The 20,350-nt window shown below is 41.9% G+C and overlaps 1 protein-coding gene across 7 annotated transcripts in view; it reads left to right on the forward strand.

Moving 5' to 3' along the window:
- The window catches only part of LOC115138280 (calcium-dependent secretion activator 1), a 179,040-nt gene extending 171,112 nt beyond the window's left edge, over positions 1 to 7,928 (forward strand). For all 7 annotated transcript variants that reach the window (XM_029674982.2, XM_065000309.1, XM_029675032.2 and 4 more), the window contains 2 exons: positions 3,541 to 3,645; positions 6,475 to 7,928. In XM_029674982.2, coding sequence (XP_029530842.1) covers positions 3,541 to 3,645; positions 6,475 to 6,648 — 279 coding nt within the window. In that variant the 3' untranslated portion in view covers positions 6,649 to 7,928. The remainder of the gene's footprint in view (positions 1 to 3,540; positions 3,646 to 6,474) is intronic.
- Positions 7,929 to 20,350: the final 12,422 nt, after the last annotated feature.

The following is a 20,350-nucleotide window of genomic DNA, read 5'->3' on the forward strand; positions in this document are numbered from 1 at the left end:
ACAATCATCATTCCATGCCTCCCGCTAATTGCAGACACAGCTGGGTCCCAGCAGGACACCTACTACACACCCCAGCCTTGCACCAACCAGGGCCAATCTGTGGAGCACTAACACACACACACACCACACCTACTACAAGATCCAAGCTCAATCAGGCCAGATCCAATCTGGTCTGTAGCACTGACACATACACAATCACATGCACACACACAGACCTTTACACACAAAGGCACACACACATCACCACCAGCAAGGGCGGAAAGAGGCAGAGTCACAGGTTGCTTGTAATCCCCCTATACCCCCCATGGAAGGGCCCCCGCCTCTGCTCCAGCATTCCTGCTTTTTGTGTTTTTTGGGGTCCAGGACAAAGGCCTAAGCCGACCCCTTACCAGTCCTCTGTTCTAGTCTCGCAAAGGCGTAGTGGGACTGGTGTATGTGTTTATGTGTGTATGCATTGGGATATGAGGGGAGGGGTATGCAGATTTGCACTGAATTCTGTTGGTTGCCCCCCTGCCAGGCGTTATGGCTTCCTGTAACATGTCATATATGAGTGTGAACACCAGGTTCAAGGCGGGGTGTTGTGTGTGGTGGTGTTTGGTGGTGGAGGGGCGTGGGGGGGTTGGTGTTGCAGGGGGCAGGAGGTTGCACTGCCTCCCAGCTCTTTACCCCTCTTCGGGACCTGCAGATGTTTGTATGTGTGTGATGAAGCAGTGGAACCCCCATCCGTAGGCGCACACATATACACACACACACACACACACACACACAAAGACACACAACCATCCAAAACCACCTTCATTATCCAATCCCTAATATCAGATGGAACTTGATAGAATGTCACAGTGTCACAGATTTGATCCCTGTTGGTTTATGACATTATATATTCAGAGCCATATTACACGTATTTTGGCTGTCAGCTATTGCTAGCCTCCTGCTGATCCCAATCGAGCCTAAAAAGAGTGAGTGCCTGGGTGTGTTCATCTGTTCTGAGAGATTTGTTAGGGTTTGTTAGTCTGTTCAGAGTGGAACAAAGCAAGAGTGCCATCACTGTTCATTTCACAAGCCTGGCATCAGAGTCTGTCACTCTCTGAGTTTCCCTTGAGCACCACGCCTCACACACACACAAAAAAATAAAAATAAATTGGACCTGAAATAAAAAATGGATTGCCCTCCCTTCAGCTAAATATATTTGACCTAAACCCTCCCTGAATGTTTGAAAAAAACAAATGACCCTCCCGTATACCCAAAATAATCATTCAAATATAAAGGTGATAGTAGAGGACATGATAACATTTACCCTCACTTCTTGGACAGACCACAGCCTTAGATATGCAGTTTTACAAACTGTTCATTGTCCTGTAAGCATTACATGGCAACGCAGGAATTTTGATAGCGCACAGGCTGCGGGCCAGAAGGTTGTGGGTTTGCAGACCACCGTGGACAAGAATAGGGGTGGAAAGATCTCCTTCGTAGTAAAAGTATTGCATGAATCTATCATCAAATTTGAAGGTCCGAGAAAAAATTGCATTTAATAAAAATGTCTTGCAATTCTACGTTATTTTACATATTAGCAGAATCTTTTTTAATACCACACAAATGACTGAAATGACATGCTAAGAATGGACTGAGAGATAGGCCTATGTGTTCATCTTATCATATTTCTCCAATGCCAAATCAGTGATTGTTTGCAACGAAACTGTCCCTGTTTGCAAATAATACAATCTGAGACATCATTAGGAATCTTAGCATGATGGGTTACTTTCAAAAGTTATCGATATCTTTCCACCCCAGACACATGGCTACCGACGCAGAAAAATGTAAGCTTTAACTGCTGGCTACTCTTCTTCTGTGGCTTAACCTAAGAAGTGTAGGTAACAAGTGTTTCCCTAAAAGCTGCCTGGGTTTAAACATCTTCTATTGTACAGAAAGTGAATAGTTTAATCAATTGATAGTGACAGAATTAGATTACTTCCCAAGCAAAGTGCATTTTTTGTCTCCTTGTCTATAGAAGGTTGTAGCTCCGCCTCTGAATGTAAAAGAAACTAAACAATGACATCATCATATGCATCTGTGTCACTTCTTCCCAGATATTTTACAGCTTGTTTCTAGCATGAAGCATTGCGGACCAAAATGCTGTTATAGATCACTTTATATGATCGGATCCGCTTTATTTTCTTCCAAATCCTAAACTAACAAAGGTTATGCCTGTGCTTTTTGCCATTTACTTTAAAGTTTTTTTAAATGAAATAAACAATAATCCTATTTAGAGGTTATGAAGGTGAGGGAAAGAGAGGCTGACAAGGAGAGATGGAAGGAGGGCAGAGTGAAAAGAGGAGAGCGAGAGCAGTCACACCAGGCCTGGCCTCTCGGCGTGGGGTCGCGCTAGGGGCGAGATCACAGCCCTGCTGCCATGGCGATTCCTTCACAGGCACAGAGCGGCAGAGAGGAAGCTGCCACAGTGGTACACATGCAGCAGGATCCCACAGTGATTCATCCCGCAGAGAAGGCCTTTACGTTGTACCCTTACTTACCCCAGCACAACTCCAGGGAGAAGCTATACACCAGGGTTCCCCACCTGGCGGCCCACAGGCCAACTTTGGCCCACTGGGGATTGTATTTGGCCCCCCAAGTCAGGGAATTATTTCCACACATAATAGCAAGATATGTGATTGTATACAAATGTAAGCAAGGATTAAAATGTTAATGTTTTAGTCAAATATTTGTAGTCTACAAATTATTTGTAATTATGTTTCGGCCCCCTGACCATCCAATCAAGAATAAATCGACCCGCGGCTAAATCTAGTTCATGATCCCTGCCATACACTGTCATCTAGAAAAGGAACTGATGATGTATGTACTGTTGTACCTACTGGGGTATGTTCTCTTGAAACATGAAGTACTGTATACTGATAGCTACTTTTTATCTAGCCCCCTGGTAGAGAAGGTGCCTTGTGGCCTGAAAAATTGTTCTCATATCTCATGACAGTCTTTTTTGCACATGAGTGTAAAAAAGGACACAGCAGAAGGCCTCTCATTGACAGTGTGAAAGTTCCAGCAACACAAACTCAAGAGTCATCCCAGATATGTTCTCCTCCTTTCTTGTCTCTGCCTGACGGTTGAGCGCTAGTCCACTCTGATTAGCATCAGCCTGCCCTGATCATTACCAATCAATTAGACTTCAAACAGGACTCAGCCCACAGATAAACATCTGGAGCCTCAGCTATAGCTACTCCAGTTATAGAAGAGGTGATTCCAGTTCACTCTCCCCTCAGCTGAGAGAGAGAGCGACAGCAAGAGGGAGTCAGTTAGTCAGAGGGTAATGAGTGAGTGAAAGAGACTGAGAGAGGGTTGTTGAGATGGAGAAAATACAGAAATGGAATGAGAGGGGGATGAAGACAGGATAAAGAGAGGGCAAATTGTGTAAATGACTATGAAATGCTGGTTCTGCTCTGTGTGTTCTGTATTCTGGTTGTCTATGTGTGTGTACGTGTGTGTTTGTGTGTCTGTTTTGCTGGAGACTGTTGTGTTTGTGTGTTGCAGCAATGGTACACCAGCACCATGAACCTCTTGGGTATGTGGCTGACTGACCGGATGGACCTACAGCTCCATGTCTACCAACTCAAGATCCTAATCAGAGTAGTCAAGGTAAGTCAAGCTCAGCCAGCAGGCCTGTTCCAGGGCATCCCAAACCAATCGGTCATTCATTCAAAGTAATATATCAAGGTTCACAATCAAATAGTGTAGAATTACATCATTTCATTTTTTAAATAAAATGTTTATATTCTCTTAATCTGTGACCCATATTGAATGAGTTGTGACCTACTGTACCTTCTCATGGCTTGATAGGAAGCCTAGTACTGACAACCATTGTTTCTCTGTCCCGTGTTAATATTTCAGTGTGATGTTGGTGCAGTGTGAACAGTAACAAGTCTTACCAGCATAACGTCATGTCACACATTTATTTCTGTTCTCTCAGAGACTGATGAGGCCTGTATATGCATGGGATCTGTCCTCACATGTGACATATAGTTTCAGTGCCAGATGATTTAGTACAAAAATGGGTCAATAAGATGTCCCCGGGAACGTCAGGAAATTGTAGCCCCAAAGTCGTCAGGACTTTGTGTAATGGTTCCCATGAGGTTTTTGTCTCGTACACGGCGTGTTCCTGATGGACGCAAAGGAACGTCCCACCCACACAAAATGTAACTCTATCCAGGGCAACCGGACCCTAGTTTCATTACACCTCACTCCTTGTTACTATTGCTAAGCCCATCAAGGACCCTGATTGGTGAATCACTTATCCATTCACAGCTCTTTGTCTTTTGGCAATGTTAGGGACACCCACACAAAAAGTGCTTTTAACATGATGTTTTCAACGTACATATTGGATCCACTTCGGCATACATGATTACATTGCATTCCGATCTTCCTGCTACGACACCAAGTCAATGACTGAGTTCACCTGTACTCCTACACGTTTCACTTCAAAGTTCAGCAGCAGTTTGGCACCACAGCAGCATACAGCTTTAAGGCCACTCCATCCTCTACTGCTGGTTCCAGCTCCGTGACAATACAGTTGGACAGTGAAGATGAAGTGGATTTCCTTGCCAATCTATGATTCATCATATTTACAGTACATATGCAAGGAGTGGACTTTCTGGAACTGGCGGAGACACACAGCTGATGGTGGCAGTGTGTACTGCAGTGGGGCGGCAGGGTAGCCTAGTGGTTAGAGCGTTGGACTAGTAACCAGAAGGTTGCAAGTTCAAACCCCTGAGCTGACAAGGTACAAATCTGTCGTTCTGCCCCTGAACAGGCAGTTAACCCACAGTTCCTAGGCCGTCATTGAAAATAAGAATTTGTTCTTAACTGACTTGCCTAGTTAAATAAAGGTAAAATTAAATAAAAAATAAAAAAAACAGTGGCAATATCTGGAGGACACCAGTAAGCAGCTATCCAGCCAAGCAGCACAACAACCTGGAGAGAGATGCCTAGCGCACACATCACTATTTGAGTTAAGTTGCTTGTTAAATAGGGTAGGATATACAGTTGAAGTCAGAAGTTTACATACACCATAGCCAAATACATTTAAGCTCAGTTTTTCACAATTCCTGACATTTAATCCAAGTTAAAATTCCCTGTCTTAGGTCAGTTAGGATCACCACTTTATTTTAAGAATGTGAAATGTCAGAATAATAGTAGAGAGAATTATTTATTTCAGCTTTTATTTCTTTCATCACATTCCCAGTGGGTCAGAAGTTTGCATACACTCAATTAGTATTTGGTAGTATTGCCTTTAAATTGTTTAACTTGGGTCAAACGTTTTGGGTAGCCTTCCACAAGATTCCCACAATAAGTTGGGTGAATTTTGGCCCATTCCTCCTGACATACAGTGGGGCAAAAAGGTATTTAGTCAGCCACCAATTGTGCAAGTTCTCCCACTTAAAAAGATGAGAGAGGCCTGTAATTTTCATCATAGGTACACTTCAACTAAAAATCCAGAAAATCACATTGTAGGATTTTTAATGAATTTATTGCAAATTATGGTGGAAAATAAGTATTTGGTCACCTACAAACAAGCAAGATTTCTGGCTCTCACAAACCTGTAACTTCTTCTTTAAGAGGCTCCTTTGTCCTCCACTCGTTACATATATTAATGGCACCTGTTGAACTTGTTATCAGTATAAAAGACACCTGTCCACAACCTCAAACAGTTACACTCCAAACTCCACTATGGCCAAGACCAAAGAGCTGTCAAAGGACACCAGAAACAAAATTGTAGACCTGCACCAGGCTGGGAAGAGTGAATCTACAATAGGTAAGCTTGGTTTGAAGAAATCAACTGTGGGAGCAATTATTAGGAAATGGAAGACATACAAGACCACTGATAATCTCCCTCGATCTGGGGATCCACGCAAGATCTCACCCCGTGGGGTCAAAATGAAAAACGTCCCGCAGAGAACGTTCCCCTGAGAGCATCATGGGACTTCCCCTTGACCATCATGAAATGGCTCCTTGTCGTCATTGAATGTCCCGTGGATAACATCTCTCCAAAACCCCTTTAAGGGACCTAATGGGAACGTTGCTGAATGTCCTTAAGACAACCCCTGTTTGTGGGGATGTTTCTTTGGGGAACATGCTACACGTGGATAATTTGCTAAATGTGTCAAATATTGTGAACCGTTAAGTGTCCTCTTCTCTGTTTGTCCCCTCCTACATTTTTCCTGATCTAAAAAACACATGCTAGGTGAAAGCAATGTGATGCCTGGGAAATTGTTGTCACTAATTAAATTCTTTAATGATTAAGATAGAGGAAAGGAGACAAGGAGAGGAGTCCACTCTAAACAGTCGAGATTCACCCAAACATTGCAGTGCATTCCTGGCTTCATGTCCTCTCTTGCCTTAGCAACTGACTGAGAATGTTTCGTCTGTGTGCTAGTCCCAACCATGACCCTCTCTACTCTCTTGTTCCAGAAAAAGTACCGTGACTTCCGGCTGCAGGGCGTCCTGGACTCCACGCTGAACAGTAAGATGTATGACACGGTGCGGAACAGACTGACCCTGGAGGAGGCCACGGCGTCGGTGAGGGAAGGAGGGATGTCGGGCATATCCATGAAGGACAGTGATGAAGACGACGATGATGACTAGATCAACATCACCGGATGGAGCCTGCGAATCAATGCATGTACCAACTTTGTTAACCACTGGACCAATCTTATAGGGTTATTATTTTCCTCTGTCAGATAGATAGAAATACCCACAAAGGAACAACAATACAAATTAGTAACCAAATACATAAATTATAATGATATTAGTTATTATAATTATAAAATATATATATTTATGTGTTGAACTAAAAAAGTATAGGTGTTTTACAAAAAAAAGTTAACATTTGCCTAGCATTCACTCTTGAATGTTCCTAAGCAATATGGAGAGCCATGTATGCGATGTTGAGTACCATGATTAGGGATAATGCTTGGTGTGTACCTGTTGAATCCAAACCTGTTGAGGCGCGAATACAGTATACAGTAATGGTACATCATTGTGAGGAGGAGAGTAACATCACCTATTGTTCTCATTCATCTCAGAGCGTATGTCTACTGCCTAAAGGGAACCAAACTACAGACAGCCAGGCAACCTGTTTGTATCTAGATTACAATATATTATAAAAAGTAGCTATCCATTCTCTCTCGTCTCTTAACATCAATGTAGAATTTACTTTGTTGACTCAATTCAATACTCAATACTACAACATTTTCCCTCACTGGCAAAACATTTAGCCACTTTATTTTTAATTTTAGAAATGTTTTAGAAATGCAATATTTTCATTGTTTCATTGTTATATCTTGTTGATGTATTTATTGATCATTTATGTTTTTTAAAACATACATTTAAAAAAAATGTCATATTTGAGTTATAATAGCAATTATAGCACAAAGATATTCAATCACAAAGGGAAAAGAGACTTTCTTCTGTGTCCCGTATACTTCCGCCATTCCAGGTGATTATGTGTGTCCACACTTTTATATCTTTATTGTGTCTGCCAGTATTTCCTCTGCCGCTGATGTTGTTTTGTATATACACATACTGTACATTGCCCTGCGTGTAGTTAATGAATGTCCCAGGTATCCTCTTCTCTCCAGAAGTGTGTTTGTTCTCAGTGTAAAGTTACTGAATGTCCCAGGTATCCTCTTCTCTCCAGAAGTGTGTTTGTTCTCAGTGTAAAGTTCCTGAATGTCCCAGGTATCCTCTTCTCTCCAGAAGTGTGTTTGTTCTCAGTGTGCAGTTACTGAATGTCCCAGGTATCCTCTTCTCTCCAGAAGTGTGTTTGTTCTCAGTGTGCAGTTACTGGTGGAGTAATTTTGCTTCTGCCTTATGGGAGCCTATAGAACTGGGGCCCACAAAGTGAAAATAAAAGTATCTGTACAAACATACTGCTTTTTTTTATTCATTTAATTGTTATTGTTGTTGTCTTGTACAGTCCTGATGGGTATACTAGAAAGTAGGGTCAATTAGTTAACCAACAACCAGAAATAACTATAGATGTTGCTTAATTACGAAAGCTAAACGTAGATACAGTATGTGTTTTTGGTTAAGGAGTCATTTAGACAATGCCCATTTCACGCTTTCAGGAAGAAAAATATATATTTCTGAATATTTAGGAAAGTTAGTTAGCCAACTCCTTGATCCTGCTTTGGAGTATATCCCACTGGAAGTCATATTCATTTTAGTTACATTTCCTAGAAGTAATCTGCCCGTAGAAATTAGTGTAAAGAGTTAGTGTTATGTTGTGATACATTTTTAAGAAAAACAAACTCAAATTGAACCTGAATGCACAATACATACACTACAGTGCCTTGCGAAAGTATTCCGCCCCCTTGAACTTTGCGACCTTTTGCCACATTTCAGGCTTCAAACATAAAGATATAAAACTATTTTTTTGTGAAGAATCAACAAAAAGTGGGACACAATCATGAAGTGGAACGACATTTATTGGATATTTCAAAAAAATTTAACAAATCAAAAACGGAAAAATTGGGCGTGCAAAATGATTCAGCCCCCTTAAGTTAATACTTTGTAGCGCCACCTTTTGCTGCGATTACAGCTGTAAGTCGCTTGGGGTATGTCTATCAGTTTTGCACATCGAGAGACTGAAATTTTTTCCCATTCCTCCTTGCAAAACAGCTCGAGCTCAGTGAGGTTGGATGGAGAGCATTTGTGAACAGCAGTTTTCAGTTCTTTCCACAGATTCTTGATTGGATTCAGGTCTGGACTTTGACTTGGCCATTCTAACACCTGGATATGTTTATTTTTGAACCATTCCATTGTAGATTTTGCTTTATGTTTTGGATCATTGTCTTGTTGGAAGACAAATCTCCGTCCCAGTCTCAGATCTTTTGCAGACTCCATCAGGTTTTCTTCCAGAATGGTCCTGTATTTGGCTCCATCCATCTTCCCATCAATTTTAACCATCTTCCCTGTCCCTGCTGAAGAAAAGCAGGCCCAAACCATGATGCTGCCACCGCCATGTTTGACAGTGGGGATGGTTTGTTCAGGGTGATGAGCTGTGTTGCTTTTAAAGCCAAACATAACGTCTTGCATTGTTGCCAAAAAGTTCAATTTTGGTTTCATCTGACCAGAGCACCTTCTTCCACATGTTTGGTGTGTCTCCCAGGTGGCTTGTGGCAAACTTTAAACGACACTTTTTATGGATATCTTTAAGAAATGGCTTTCTTCTTGCCACTCTTCCATAAAGGCCAGATTTGTGCAATATACAACTGATTGTTGTCCTATGGACAGTCTCCCACCTCAGCTGTAGATCTCTGCAGTTCATCCAGAGTGATCATGGGCCTCTTGGCTGCATCTCTGATCAGTCTTCTCCTTGTATGAGCTGAAAGTTTAGAGGGACGGCCAGGTCTTTGTAGATTTGCAGTGGTCTGATACTCCTTCCATTTCAATATTATCGCTTGCACAGTGCTCCTTGGGATGTTTAAAGCTTAGGAAATATTTGTGTATCCAAATCCGGCTTTAAACTTCTTCACAACAGTATCTCGGACCTGCCTGGTGTGTTCCTTGTTCTTCATGATGCTCTCTGTGCTTTTAACGGACCTATGAGACTATCACAGTGCAGGTGCATTTACGGAGACTTGATTACACACAGGTGGATTGTATTTATCATCATTAGTCATTTAGGTCAACATTGGATCATTCAGAGATCCTCACTGAACTTCTGGAGAGAGTTTGCTGCACTGAAAGTAAAGGGGCTGAATAATTTTGCACGCCCAATTTTTCAGTTTTTGATTTGTTAAAGAAGTTTGAAATATCCAATAAATGTCGTTCCACTTCATGATTGTGTCCCACTTGTTGTTGATTCTTCACAAAACAATACAGTATTATATCTTTATGTTTGAAGCCTGAAATGTGGCAAAAGGTCGCAAAGTTCAAGGGGGCCGAATACTTTCGCAAGGCACTGTATATAGGTATGTGGACACCCCTTCAAATGAGTGGATTTGGCTATTTCAGCCACATTCGTGGCTGACAGGTGTATAAATTGAGCACACTGCCATGCAATCTCCATAGACAAACATTGGCAGTTAATAAACAGCTAATAAACGGGAAGCAAGTACAGGGAGTGAATTTAATAAATAAAATAAACATTTGTGTTATACGCACACCCCATCAACCACCCAACTTTCGTTTTTGCCTTAAATAACCTTCTGTCATATGTAACCATACCAAACGTAAAATATAATACTCATTTGAGTGTCCCGAATTTACTTTACTATGTTACGTTTAGTCTATGAGACCAGGCTGCGTGCTCCAGTGTTGAGACTTGGGCCAGTTCTTGCTGTGATGGTCAATTGCGAATTTTTTATTTGAATACCATTATCATTCTCATTTTAAAACCAGATTGAAGCTTAGAAACCAAAGCAGCACAGATCATGCCTGCGTAAATCTCCAGGCCTATTAATCCATCTCGCTGTCCTCTCCCTCACAAAATTGTTGCATCACGCCTGGATTTATGTGCTGATTAAATGTATAATATCCAGAGGACCCTCATATGCTAGATTGGATGTTGAGCTAGAGCATTTTGGCCTTTGCTGTCGATTATTCCTATATCAGGTAGCAGGCGAGATGGAAGTCCATAGAAACGTAGCCTACGCTCCCACAATTAGGTCAGAAATCAAGTCCCAGGGAGAACATTATCACTTAGAGCCTCTCTCGTTTGTCTGACTGTGCCCTACGCCCCCCACAAGTATGAGCTGGTGAAATAGTGTCTTGAGTTTAACCACAATGTCTGCAGGGATGAGAAGTCTCATTTGCTCAATGGCACAGCTCTTCATTCCTCAAATTTCCCCCTAGCACTTGATATGAAAAGTAATCAGAGACGATAATCATTGCACTAGGAGAATACAAAATACCATAAAACACCCCTGCTTCTCATAAATTCCTGATTCACCAGGACTTTATCATTTCTAATCCACATTCTGGATGAATCTCAGAATGTGTATATCAGAATGTGGAAGGCTGAACTGAAACCTTACACATGCCTATTAGAGTATAAGGATTAGAAAAAAGTGATACCTATAGCAGCTATACATACTTGTTGTAATGTAAGGATTGAATGTACAGTACAATGAATTCCTACTGTCAGTTCTCCAAAATGACAAACTATGTTGTCACCCTTCAACCAAATCATAGCCTTGTTCTCGAATGAGACACAAGATTGTTTTTGCTGTTGTTTTGGATCACCCCATACCCACAATACTGGGGATAAATCTTATTTTTCTCAATTCTTCTAAGAAGGATTTGTTGTTTGCCCTTCTTCTATGACATAATTAAAAATATTCGGTCTTCTTTTAATTTGTGACTTTATTATATATAATCCCCCTGATATCTGTTATCTTGTCCCTAATTTTTCTTTTTTTTTAATCTGGTGGAAGAGATCTGCCAAAGTGTATATCATCTTTGGCCATTCTTCCAATCTCCTTCTGGACTGTATTATAAACTCTCAAGATGAGTAAAGCTTTAATCCAACACACTAATCTCAGACTCTTTTCATAGGACACCACTGTGACAGGAGGAGGGGGAGATGAGGGGTTACAAGGGCTGGCGTTTAAATACAATACATGACCAAAAGTACATGGACACCTCCTCATCGAACATCTCATTTCAAAATCACGGACATGAATATGTAGTTGGTTCCCCCTTTGCTGCTATAACAGCCTCCACTCTTCTGGGAAGGCTTTCCACTAGATGTTAGAACATTGCTGCGGGGACTTGCTTCAATTCAGCCACAAGAGCACTGTTGCCACAAAGTTGGAATTGTGTACAATGTCATTGTATGCTATAGCGTTAAGATTTCCTTTCACTTGAACTAAGGTACCTAGCCCGAACCATGAATCTCATCACAGACAACTTTAGCATTCGAGATAATTAACAACTTTGCAACTACTTACTACCTTCCCCTAACCCTAACCTTAAGTCTTTAACTTAACTCCTAACCTTAAGTTTAATCCTATTCCCTAACCCTAACTCCTAGCCTAGCTAACATTAGCCAGCTAGCTAACGTTCACATTAGCCACCTAAGCTAATGTTAGCCATAACAAATTTGGATTTGTAACATATTGTATGTTTTCCAAATTCTTAACATATTGTACGAATTGCAATTCGTAACATATTGTACAAATTGCAATTAGTAACATATCATACGATGATGGACATACCATACGAAGTGTAACATATCATACTAAATGGAGTGTCTCAGATTTATGTTCAAAATAATATGAAATGCTCTGAGACCAGGTTGGAGCACAAGCAATGGGGTGTCCTGACAGTTGAGGCCCCCATATCAGACCCAGCACGTTCCCTCAGACATGACATCGCAGGATAATAACAACAACAAGAACATTGTAAGAGGAAAAAGTTAACGACCTTAATATAAACAATTGGGCTACCAAATCCATTGATCTTCACACTTTAATTTAAGCAAGCAATTTGTTATATATACCCACACACAAAAAAATGGGCTGCTGCATTCAAACGTTTGTTCAGAACAGCTTCTGTTTTTGGGGGGGAGGTATTTTTGTTAATTTGCGTGTCAGAAGTGTTGGAATTGCCTGTTATTTAACAGAGCAGGTAGATGTCATATCCGTTTAATAAAGGCTGTAGCAAAGCCTCTTATGTTTTACTACCTCTCCATAACCTTCTTATATGAGCCTTAAGAAGGGAAAACAACCCCACTGATTAATTTTGTATATTTTTTCCATGAAAAGAGTAGCTTACAGTTTAAAGCAATCTCACACAATGTTCAGTCAAGACATCAGCGCAGCGTATTACAGAGAGATGTTCTTCCTGTCTGATCATACAGTAAGCCCATATGGGGATCAACAGGATCACAGTGAGGAACTGGGGCTGCCAATCCCACTGTTGTTAAAATTTAATCACTTGATAGACACATTTTTATTTCATAGCTCATTTTATTTTTTATATATTTTTCTCCCCAATTCCGTGGTATCCAATTGGTAGTTACAGTCTTGTCCCATCGCTGCAACTCCCGTATGGACTGGGGAGAGGCGAAGGTTGAGAGCTGTGCATCCTCCGAAACACAACCCAACCAAGCCGCACTGCTTCTTGACACAATGCCCACTTAACCCAGAAGCCAGCCACACTCATGTGTCAGAGGAAAAACCATACACCTGGCAACCGTGTCAGTGTGCCCGACCCACCACAGGAGTCACTAGTGGACAAGAACAACTCTGCCGGCCAAACCCTCCCCTAACTCGGACGACGCTGGGCCAGTTGTGTGCCGCCCCATGGGTCTCCCAGTCGCAGCCAGCTCCGACAGAGCCTGGACTCAAACTAGGATCTCTAGTGGCACAGTTTAGCACTGCGATGCTGCCTCATTGCCTGCATCTGTAATGGGTCTGCAGTCAAACGACCACCCCTCATCACTGTCAAACGCTCCCTAAAACACTTCAGCAAACAGGGCTTTCTAATCGACCTGGTTATTCTTTAAAAGTGCCTTCCTCACCATCTTAAATAAGTATGATCGATCCATTCAAAAAAAAAATAACCAGGAAAAGATATAGCTCTTGTTTCACTCCAGACCTGTCTGTCCTTGACCAGCACAAAAACATCCTGTGGCATTCTGCATTAGCATCGAATAGCCCCCGTGATATACAACTTTTCAGGGAAGTTAGGAACCAATATACACAGGCAGTTAGGAAACCTAAGGCTAAAAAAAATTTGCATCTTGTAGCACAAACTCAAAAAAGTTCTGTGACACTGTAAAGTCCATGGAGAATAAGAGCACCTCCTCCCAGCTGCCCACTGCACTGAGGTTAGGAAACACTGTCACTGCCAATAAATCCACAATAATTGAGAATTTCAATAAGCATTTTTCTACGGCAGGCCATGCTTTCCACCTGACTACCCCTACCCCGGTCAACAGCCCTGCATTCCCCACAGCAACGCGCCCAAACCTTCCCCACTTCTCCTTCACCCAAATCCAGATTGCTGATGTTCTGAAAGACCTGCAAAATCTTGACCCCTACAAATCAGCCGGGCTAGACCATTTGGACCCTCTCTTTCTGAAATGATCTGCTGAAAATGTTGCAACCCCAATTAATAGCCTGTTCAACCTCTCTTTCGTATCGTCTGAGATTCCCATAGATTGGAAAGCTGCCGCAGTCATCCCCCTCTTCAAAGGGGGAGACACTCTAGACCCAAACTGCTACAGACCTATATCTATTCTACCCTGCCTTTCTAAGGTCTTTGAAAGCCAAGTTAACAAACAGATTACCAACCATTTCTAATCTCACCATACCTTCTCCGCTATGCAATCTGGTTTCAGAGTTGGTCATGGGTGCACCTCAGCCACGCTCAAGATCCTAAATGAAATCATAACCGCCATCGATAAGAGACATTACTGTGCAGCTGTATTCATCGACCTGGCTAAGGCTTTCGACTCTGTCAATCACAACATTCTTATTGGCAGACTCAACAGCCTTGGTTTCTCAAATGATTGCCTCGCTTGGTTCACCAACTACATCTCCGATAGAGTTCAGTATGTCAAATCGGAGGGCCTGTTGTCCGGACCTCTGGCAGTGTCTATGGGGGTGCCACAGGGTTAAATTCTTGGGCCGACTCTCTTCTCTGTATACATCAATGATGTCGCTCTCGCTGCTGGTAATTTTTTGATCCACCTCTACGCAGATGATACCATTCTGTATACCTCTGGCCCTTCATTGGACACTGTGTTAACTAACCTCCAGATGAGCTTCAAACATACCCTCGTAAAACTGACCATCCTACCGATCCTTTACTTTGGCGATGTCATTTAAAAAATAGCCTCCAACACTCTACTCAACTAATTGGATGCAGTCTATCACAGTGCCATCCGTTTTGTCACCAAAGCCCCAATCACTACCCACCACTGCGTCCTCTATGCTCTCGTTGTCTGGCCCTCACTACATACTCGTCGCCAAACCCACTGGCTCCAGGTCAACTACAAGTCTCTGCTAGGTAAAGCCCCGCCTTATCTCAGCTCACTGGTCACCATAGCAACACCCACCCGTAGCACGCGCTCCAGCAGGTATATCTCACTGGTCACCCCCAAAGCCAATTCTTCCTTTGGCCTCCTTTCCTTCCAGTTCTGTGCTGCCAATGACTGGAACGAATTGCAAAAATCTCTGAAGCTGGAGACTTTTACCTCCCTTATTAGCATTAATCACCAGCTTTCAGAGCACCTGTACATAGCTCATCTGTAAATAGCCCATCCAATCCACCTCATCGCCATACTGTATTTATTTATTTATCTTGCTCCTTTGCACCCCAGTATCTCAACGTGCACATTCATCCTCTGCACATCCTACCATCCCAGTGTTTAAATTGCTATTGTCACGACTTCTACCGAAGTCGTTGCCTCTCCTTGTTCGGGCGGTGCTCAGCGTTCGACGTCACCGGTCTTCTAGCCATCATTGATCCATTTTTCATTTTCCATTGGTTTTGTCTTGTCTTCCCACACACCTGTTGTCAATCCCATTCATTACCTGTTGTGTATTTAACCCTCTGTTTCCGCTCATGTCTTTGTCAGAGATTGTTTGTTGTCAGTGTAGTGTTTTTGTTGTATAGGTGCGCGACGGGTCTTCGTACCCATGTTTTGTTTATGTTCTTTTCCTGTTTGGTGTTATGGAGCATGTTACTATGACATTATTAAAAGACTCCATTTTACACTCCGTTTGACTCTCCTGCGCCTGACTTCCCTGCCACCGATACACATATGCCTGACAGCTATGTTGTAATTACTTTGCCACCATGGCCTATTTATTACCTTAGCTCTCTTATCCTACCTTCTTTTCACATGCTGTATATATATTTTCCTACTGTATTATTGATTGTATGTTTCTTTATTCCATGTATAACTCTGTGTTGTTATATGTGTCGAACTGCTTTGCTTTATCTTGGGCAGGTCTCAGTTGCAAATGAGAACTTGTTCTCAACTAGCCTACCTGGTTAAATAAAGGTGAAATTAAAAATATATATATTCCAATGCACCTGTCCTCTAGCCTACAGTCAAAAATGCTAATGCAGATAAGCCCTCATGCAACGCTGCTCCGATGTCCTCTTCAGTGCTGGTGATGGGCCTGGATAGGCGTTGGCTGGCTTGGGTAGACCTGGGCCTTGCATGGCTCTACTGGACTCAGAGCTGGCCTGGAGGGGATGCTCCCTTCAACCTGCTGTCGATCACTTTCATTTTGGCAGACACATGGGGTCTGTGCAGAGTGGGCGGCAGCCAGCAGGGAAACCAAGGCCTCTCAGGTGGCCATACATGCTCTGTTCTCTCAGGCCTCCTCACCATTGTCCTGCTCTGCCATTCACTCCCCTGCTCTAAGCATCAAAGGCAAGGCTGCCCCGTGCTTTGAAAAGCTATGGGCTATTCAGAACTAACAGTATGGAGAACCTCCTGCACTTGGATAAGGGGTCAGAAAAATAGAAGGATGGGGAGGGAGTTGGGGGACTTTAAAAGGCACAGAGTAAAAGTGGCACCAATGACAAATGTGACAAAAGAAGTAACGAAGGTGGGGGGAGAGAAATGTGGGCTAAAAGGCTGCCTTGCGTATTTTGAATAGGGCACGCTGAATATGTGTGCGTGTGTGTGTGTGTGTGTGCGCGCGTGCGTGTTGGAGTGTTCTGTAGATGAAGAGAGGCAAACAGACAGGCCGCATGGTGGTCGTGTTGAGGAGCAGGTGAGGGGCAGGAGGTCTGACAGGCTAGAGGAACTCAGGAGGCCTTCAGGACACAAACACTGGCTGACAAAAAGACTCACTCAGGAATACATTAAAAAAGCCAGTCCATAGCACAAGAACGCTGCATCGCTTTGACAGACAATGTTTTCCTCTTCGTTGGCATTTCCTCTGCAAACTTTTCCCAAGACACGTGGTTTTCCTCTGAGCACTTTTATATAAAAGAACAAAGCAGATATTAACCATGCCATCACCATGGTTTGGCACGTCTTAAGACATATTTGTGAAGACATCTTGAGACATCTTAAGTCTGGGAAAACATATCTCCTGATGAGTTAAGATGTCTTCAACAAGTCTCTGTCTCTTAAAATGTTTGTAGACGTCTCAACTATGTTTCTTAACCTAAGACATCTCAAGACCGTGATGGCTGGTATACTGATGACATTTTCCTTTACATGAGCTGGGACAGTGGTTCAAAAGAATGTGTGGCCCATCCCAGTGTATGATCCTTTTACGTGGCCCTGTCTCATTCTGAAAATAGAAATAGTCCTTTGAGATTAAACATGTCATTACCACATGTGACCACAGTACATGCTGTTAGGTGACATGCTGGTCATATGACTCTCTGATGTAACACATCGGCAAACATAGCCCTAATGAAGCAAGGTGCACAAGCTCACTGACAAGTACTGCTCATGGGTACTTCCCTGTGGTTCTCTTTCCTTACACTAAGACCGTGGTGGAAGTTTTCATCCTCTGTGTCACCACTAATGGAGAGTGTGGTCACCACTGCCGGTCAGCATGTGGGTACCGGGAGACTTAAAATGTTGAGCCAATGACAGACTCAATTTGTTGTGGTGTTGCATTAACACTGCCTATAGTTGTATGATTTTTTTTTTTATCGGTTAGCATAGGCCTAATGGTATGAGGATGCTGGCTAAGACCAGTCTGAGTTCTTAAAACTTCCTAAATCTGATGTCCAGGATAGGGTTGGGTTAGGTAAATGCTTGGGAAAGGTGTGTTTGATAAATGTTGTACCTGCGTGGGTGGGTGGGTGCGTGTGGGTTTCGGTGTCTGTATAATGTCTGATGTCCACCATAAGATTAGGGTTAAGGTTAGGGTTAGGGCTAGGGTTATTTTTAAGTATGTGGTTAGTATTACAGCTGTATGGACATTGGAATACCAATCCAACCCCAACTCTAACCCTAAATTGGTAAAACATTGCACACACACGCAGGCACACACATGCACACACACACACATACACATGAGCATGCACACACATGCACACACACACATACACATGAGCATGCACACACATGCTCACACACACACATGCTCGCACACACACACAAACATACATAACACATTCTGTGAGGCAACACTGAACCATGCTGACATGGTCTTTCTGGACACTTGTGGCATCAGGGCCAACTCTCAGTGACAGGTCACCTCGGAAACTTCTCTTCCTGCAGAGACAGCAGGACCAAGGTGTTCTCATCTCTTTCCCCCCACTGTCTGTCACTGAAGCTAATACCAAAAGGAGAGAATGTCAGTAAGGTTCTGTGTGTGTTTAAACTGCAGACACAATAAAAGAAGCCAATAGGTTTAAAAGATATTCATAATTGGGCCTACCTTATCTTTTCAATATTATGCTTATAATTGTGGACTAATAGTCTGTCTACTTTGAATATGAGTATATCCTTGATAAACGTTACAGTTATTGAATAAAAAATACATTACATACATTGAATTATAGAAGGCTAGATTCTACTTTAAATCGATGCCTGAGCTAATTGCTGAACATGTTAATCCCAAATAATGGGTCGGGGTTACAACAATAGGATCCATGTTAATTGTGTGGACGAGCCGGTAATTGTGCCTGAATAAACTGAAATTAGAGTTGCACCATTTACATATAAGTGGAATTAGGCCTACTGGCACTCATTTAAACCTTTCCGCGCTAAAGTTTCAGGTGTGTAACTTCGTAACTTGGTTACGCAGGCCTACACACCTTTTTATGCCATCAGTAAAAACAGACTGTAGTGGAAATGTTAGCCTATGGCATATTTTATCGATATATTGTACATGTGTAGTGTCAAGCCCACTTATTAGCCTAGGGTATTCTCGTTATGACAATCACAAACAAAAAGAGCAGAGAAATTAACGGGTCAGTATCCTAACTTAAACACGTTTTTGTCCCTCAATTTAAACTGTGAAATAAAGTCGACAAAAAAGCAGTAGATCTCAGTTCACATTTTCCATGAATTCACCCAAGAAAGACTAACATCTCCTTGAGTCTTATTATCTCAAGGGCATCCACATTAACTTATCCACACTCGAATTATTACATTCCAAAGGGTAAGAGAGAACTTGAGAATGGCATGGTCGAAATGGTTGAATAAGCAACATCAATAAAGCGTTTACAAACCAATAATAAAGAAACGCAGTTCTTGTGTGTGTGAACTTGCAAAGTTCTTTTGGAATCTCTTTTTGTAATAATTTGTTGTGAGTCTCAGGTGAAATCGTCTGCAAACAAATGAATTCAAGCTGGTCCTTATGAACAATGACTCGAGGGTGACTGGTCATTGTAGCAAGCACATAAAACTCCGGATTCCAGCAAACTTTTTGTGCTGGTTTAAAAAGAGCTCTTTTCATTTTTCGGTCTACCTCTGGCCAGGCTAAATCCTTTCTTCCCGCTTTAATCCTTCCCTTTATTTCAGAAAAACACAAAACCAGGTTCCACGCAGTGCTTTAGTAGCTAAAAGTGAAAGAGCTGTTTTTTTCGGAGCTGAGCTCTGAATCGCTCTGGAAAATTGGTTCTTCTGAATAAGTGAAGGAGGAAAAACGTTTAATAGGATCGGAGGGAGGTTCTGCTCTTGCAATCTGCTCCTTAAACAGGTGAAAATTGGACCTTCTCAATTATACAAATAGTAAGTAGCCTATAAACCAGCATGAAAAAAGCTATTCCATCTCCAAGGATTAGCAACTCGCAATGAAAATTGAGACTGGTCAAACCGGAGGACCCAAATTGTTAATCAAGTTAAACAACCTCTCAGTCTGAATAATAGTCCTCTTAAATTGTGAAATTTAACATAGTCAGAAGCATAACATCTGGAAATTAGTTGTACGATCTAATTCACTGTGTAGCCTACTAGTTGCAGTTATTCCCATTCAAAACATGGTAGCCTGAGATAAATCGAATACAATTGGATTAGTAGCCTATTTCCTAAAAACAGTAGGCCTAATTGAGTGTTGTTACGCAATAACAACAACAATAAGAACTACAAACAAATAATAATAATAATAATAATACCATCAATAATAATAATAATAATAATAATAATACCATCAATAATAATAATAATAATGTGTAGCCAACAAATAACAACTAACACATTGTTAAAATTATTATTATCAAATGGAGCTCATCTTTTTTTTATTTTCCAGAAAGGAATACATCATAGTTATTCGATTAGAGAATGGCTGGTGGAGGTGGAGGATGAAGACATACATAATCATCTGTAATAAATGTCATGCATGTACCACCCCATGGCAGTGTGTAAGTGGGCGGCGGGAGAAGGGACAGGCCTGGTGATGGC

This window comes from Oncorhynchus nerka, linkage group LG2 (genome assembly GCF_034236695.1).
Source record: "Oncorhynchus nerka isolate Pitt River linkage group LG2, Oner_Uvic_2.0, whole genome shotgun sequence".
NCBI classification, from domain to species: domain Eukaryota; kingdom Metazoa; phylum Chordata; class Actinopteri; order Salmoniformes; family Salmonidae; genus Oncorhynchus; species Oncorhynchus nerka.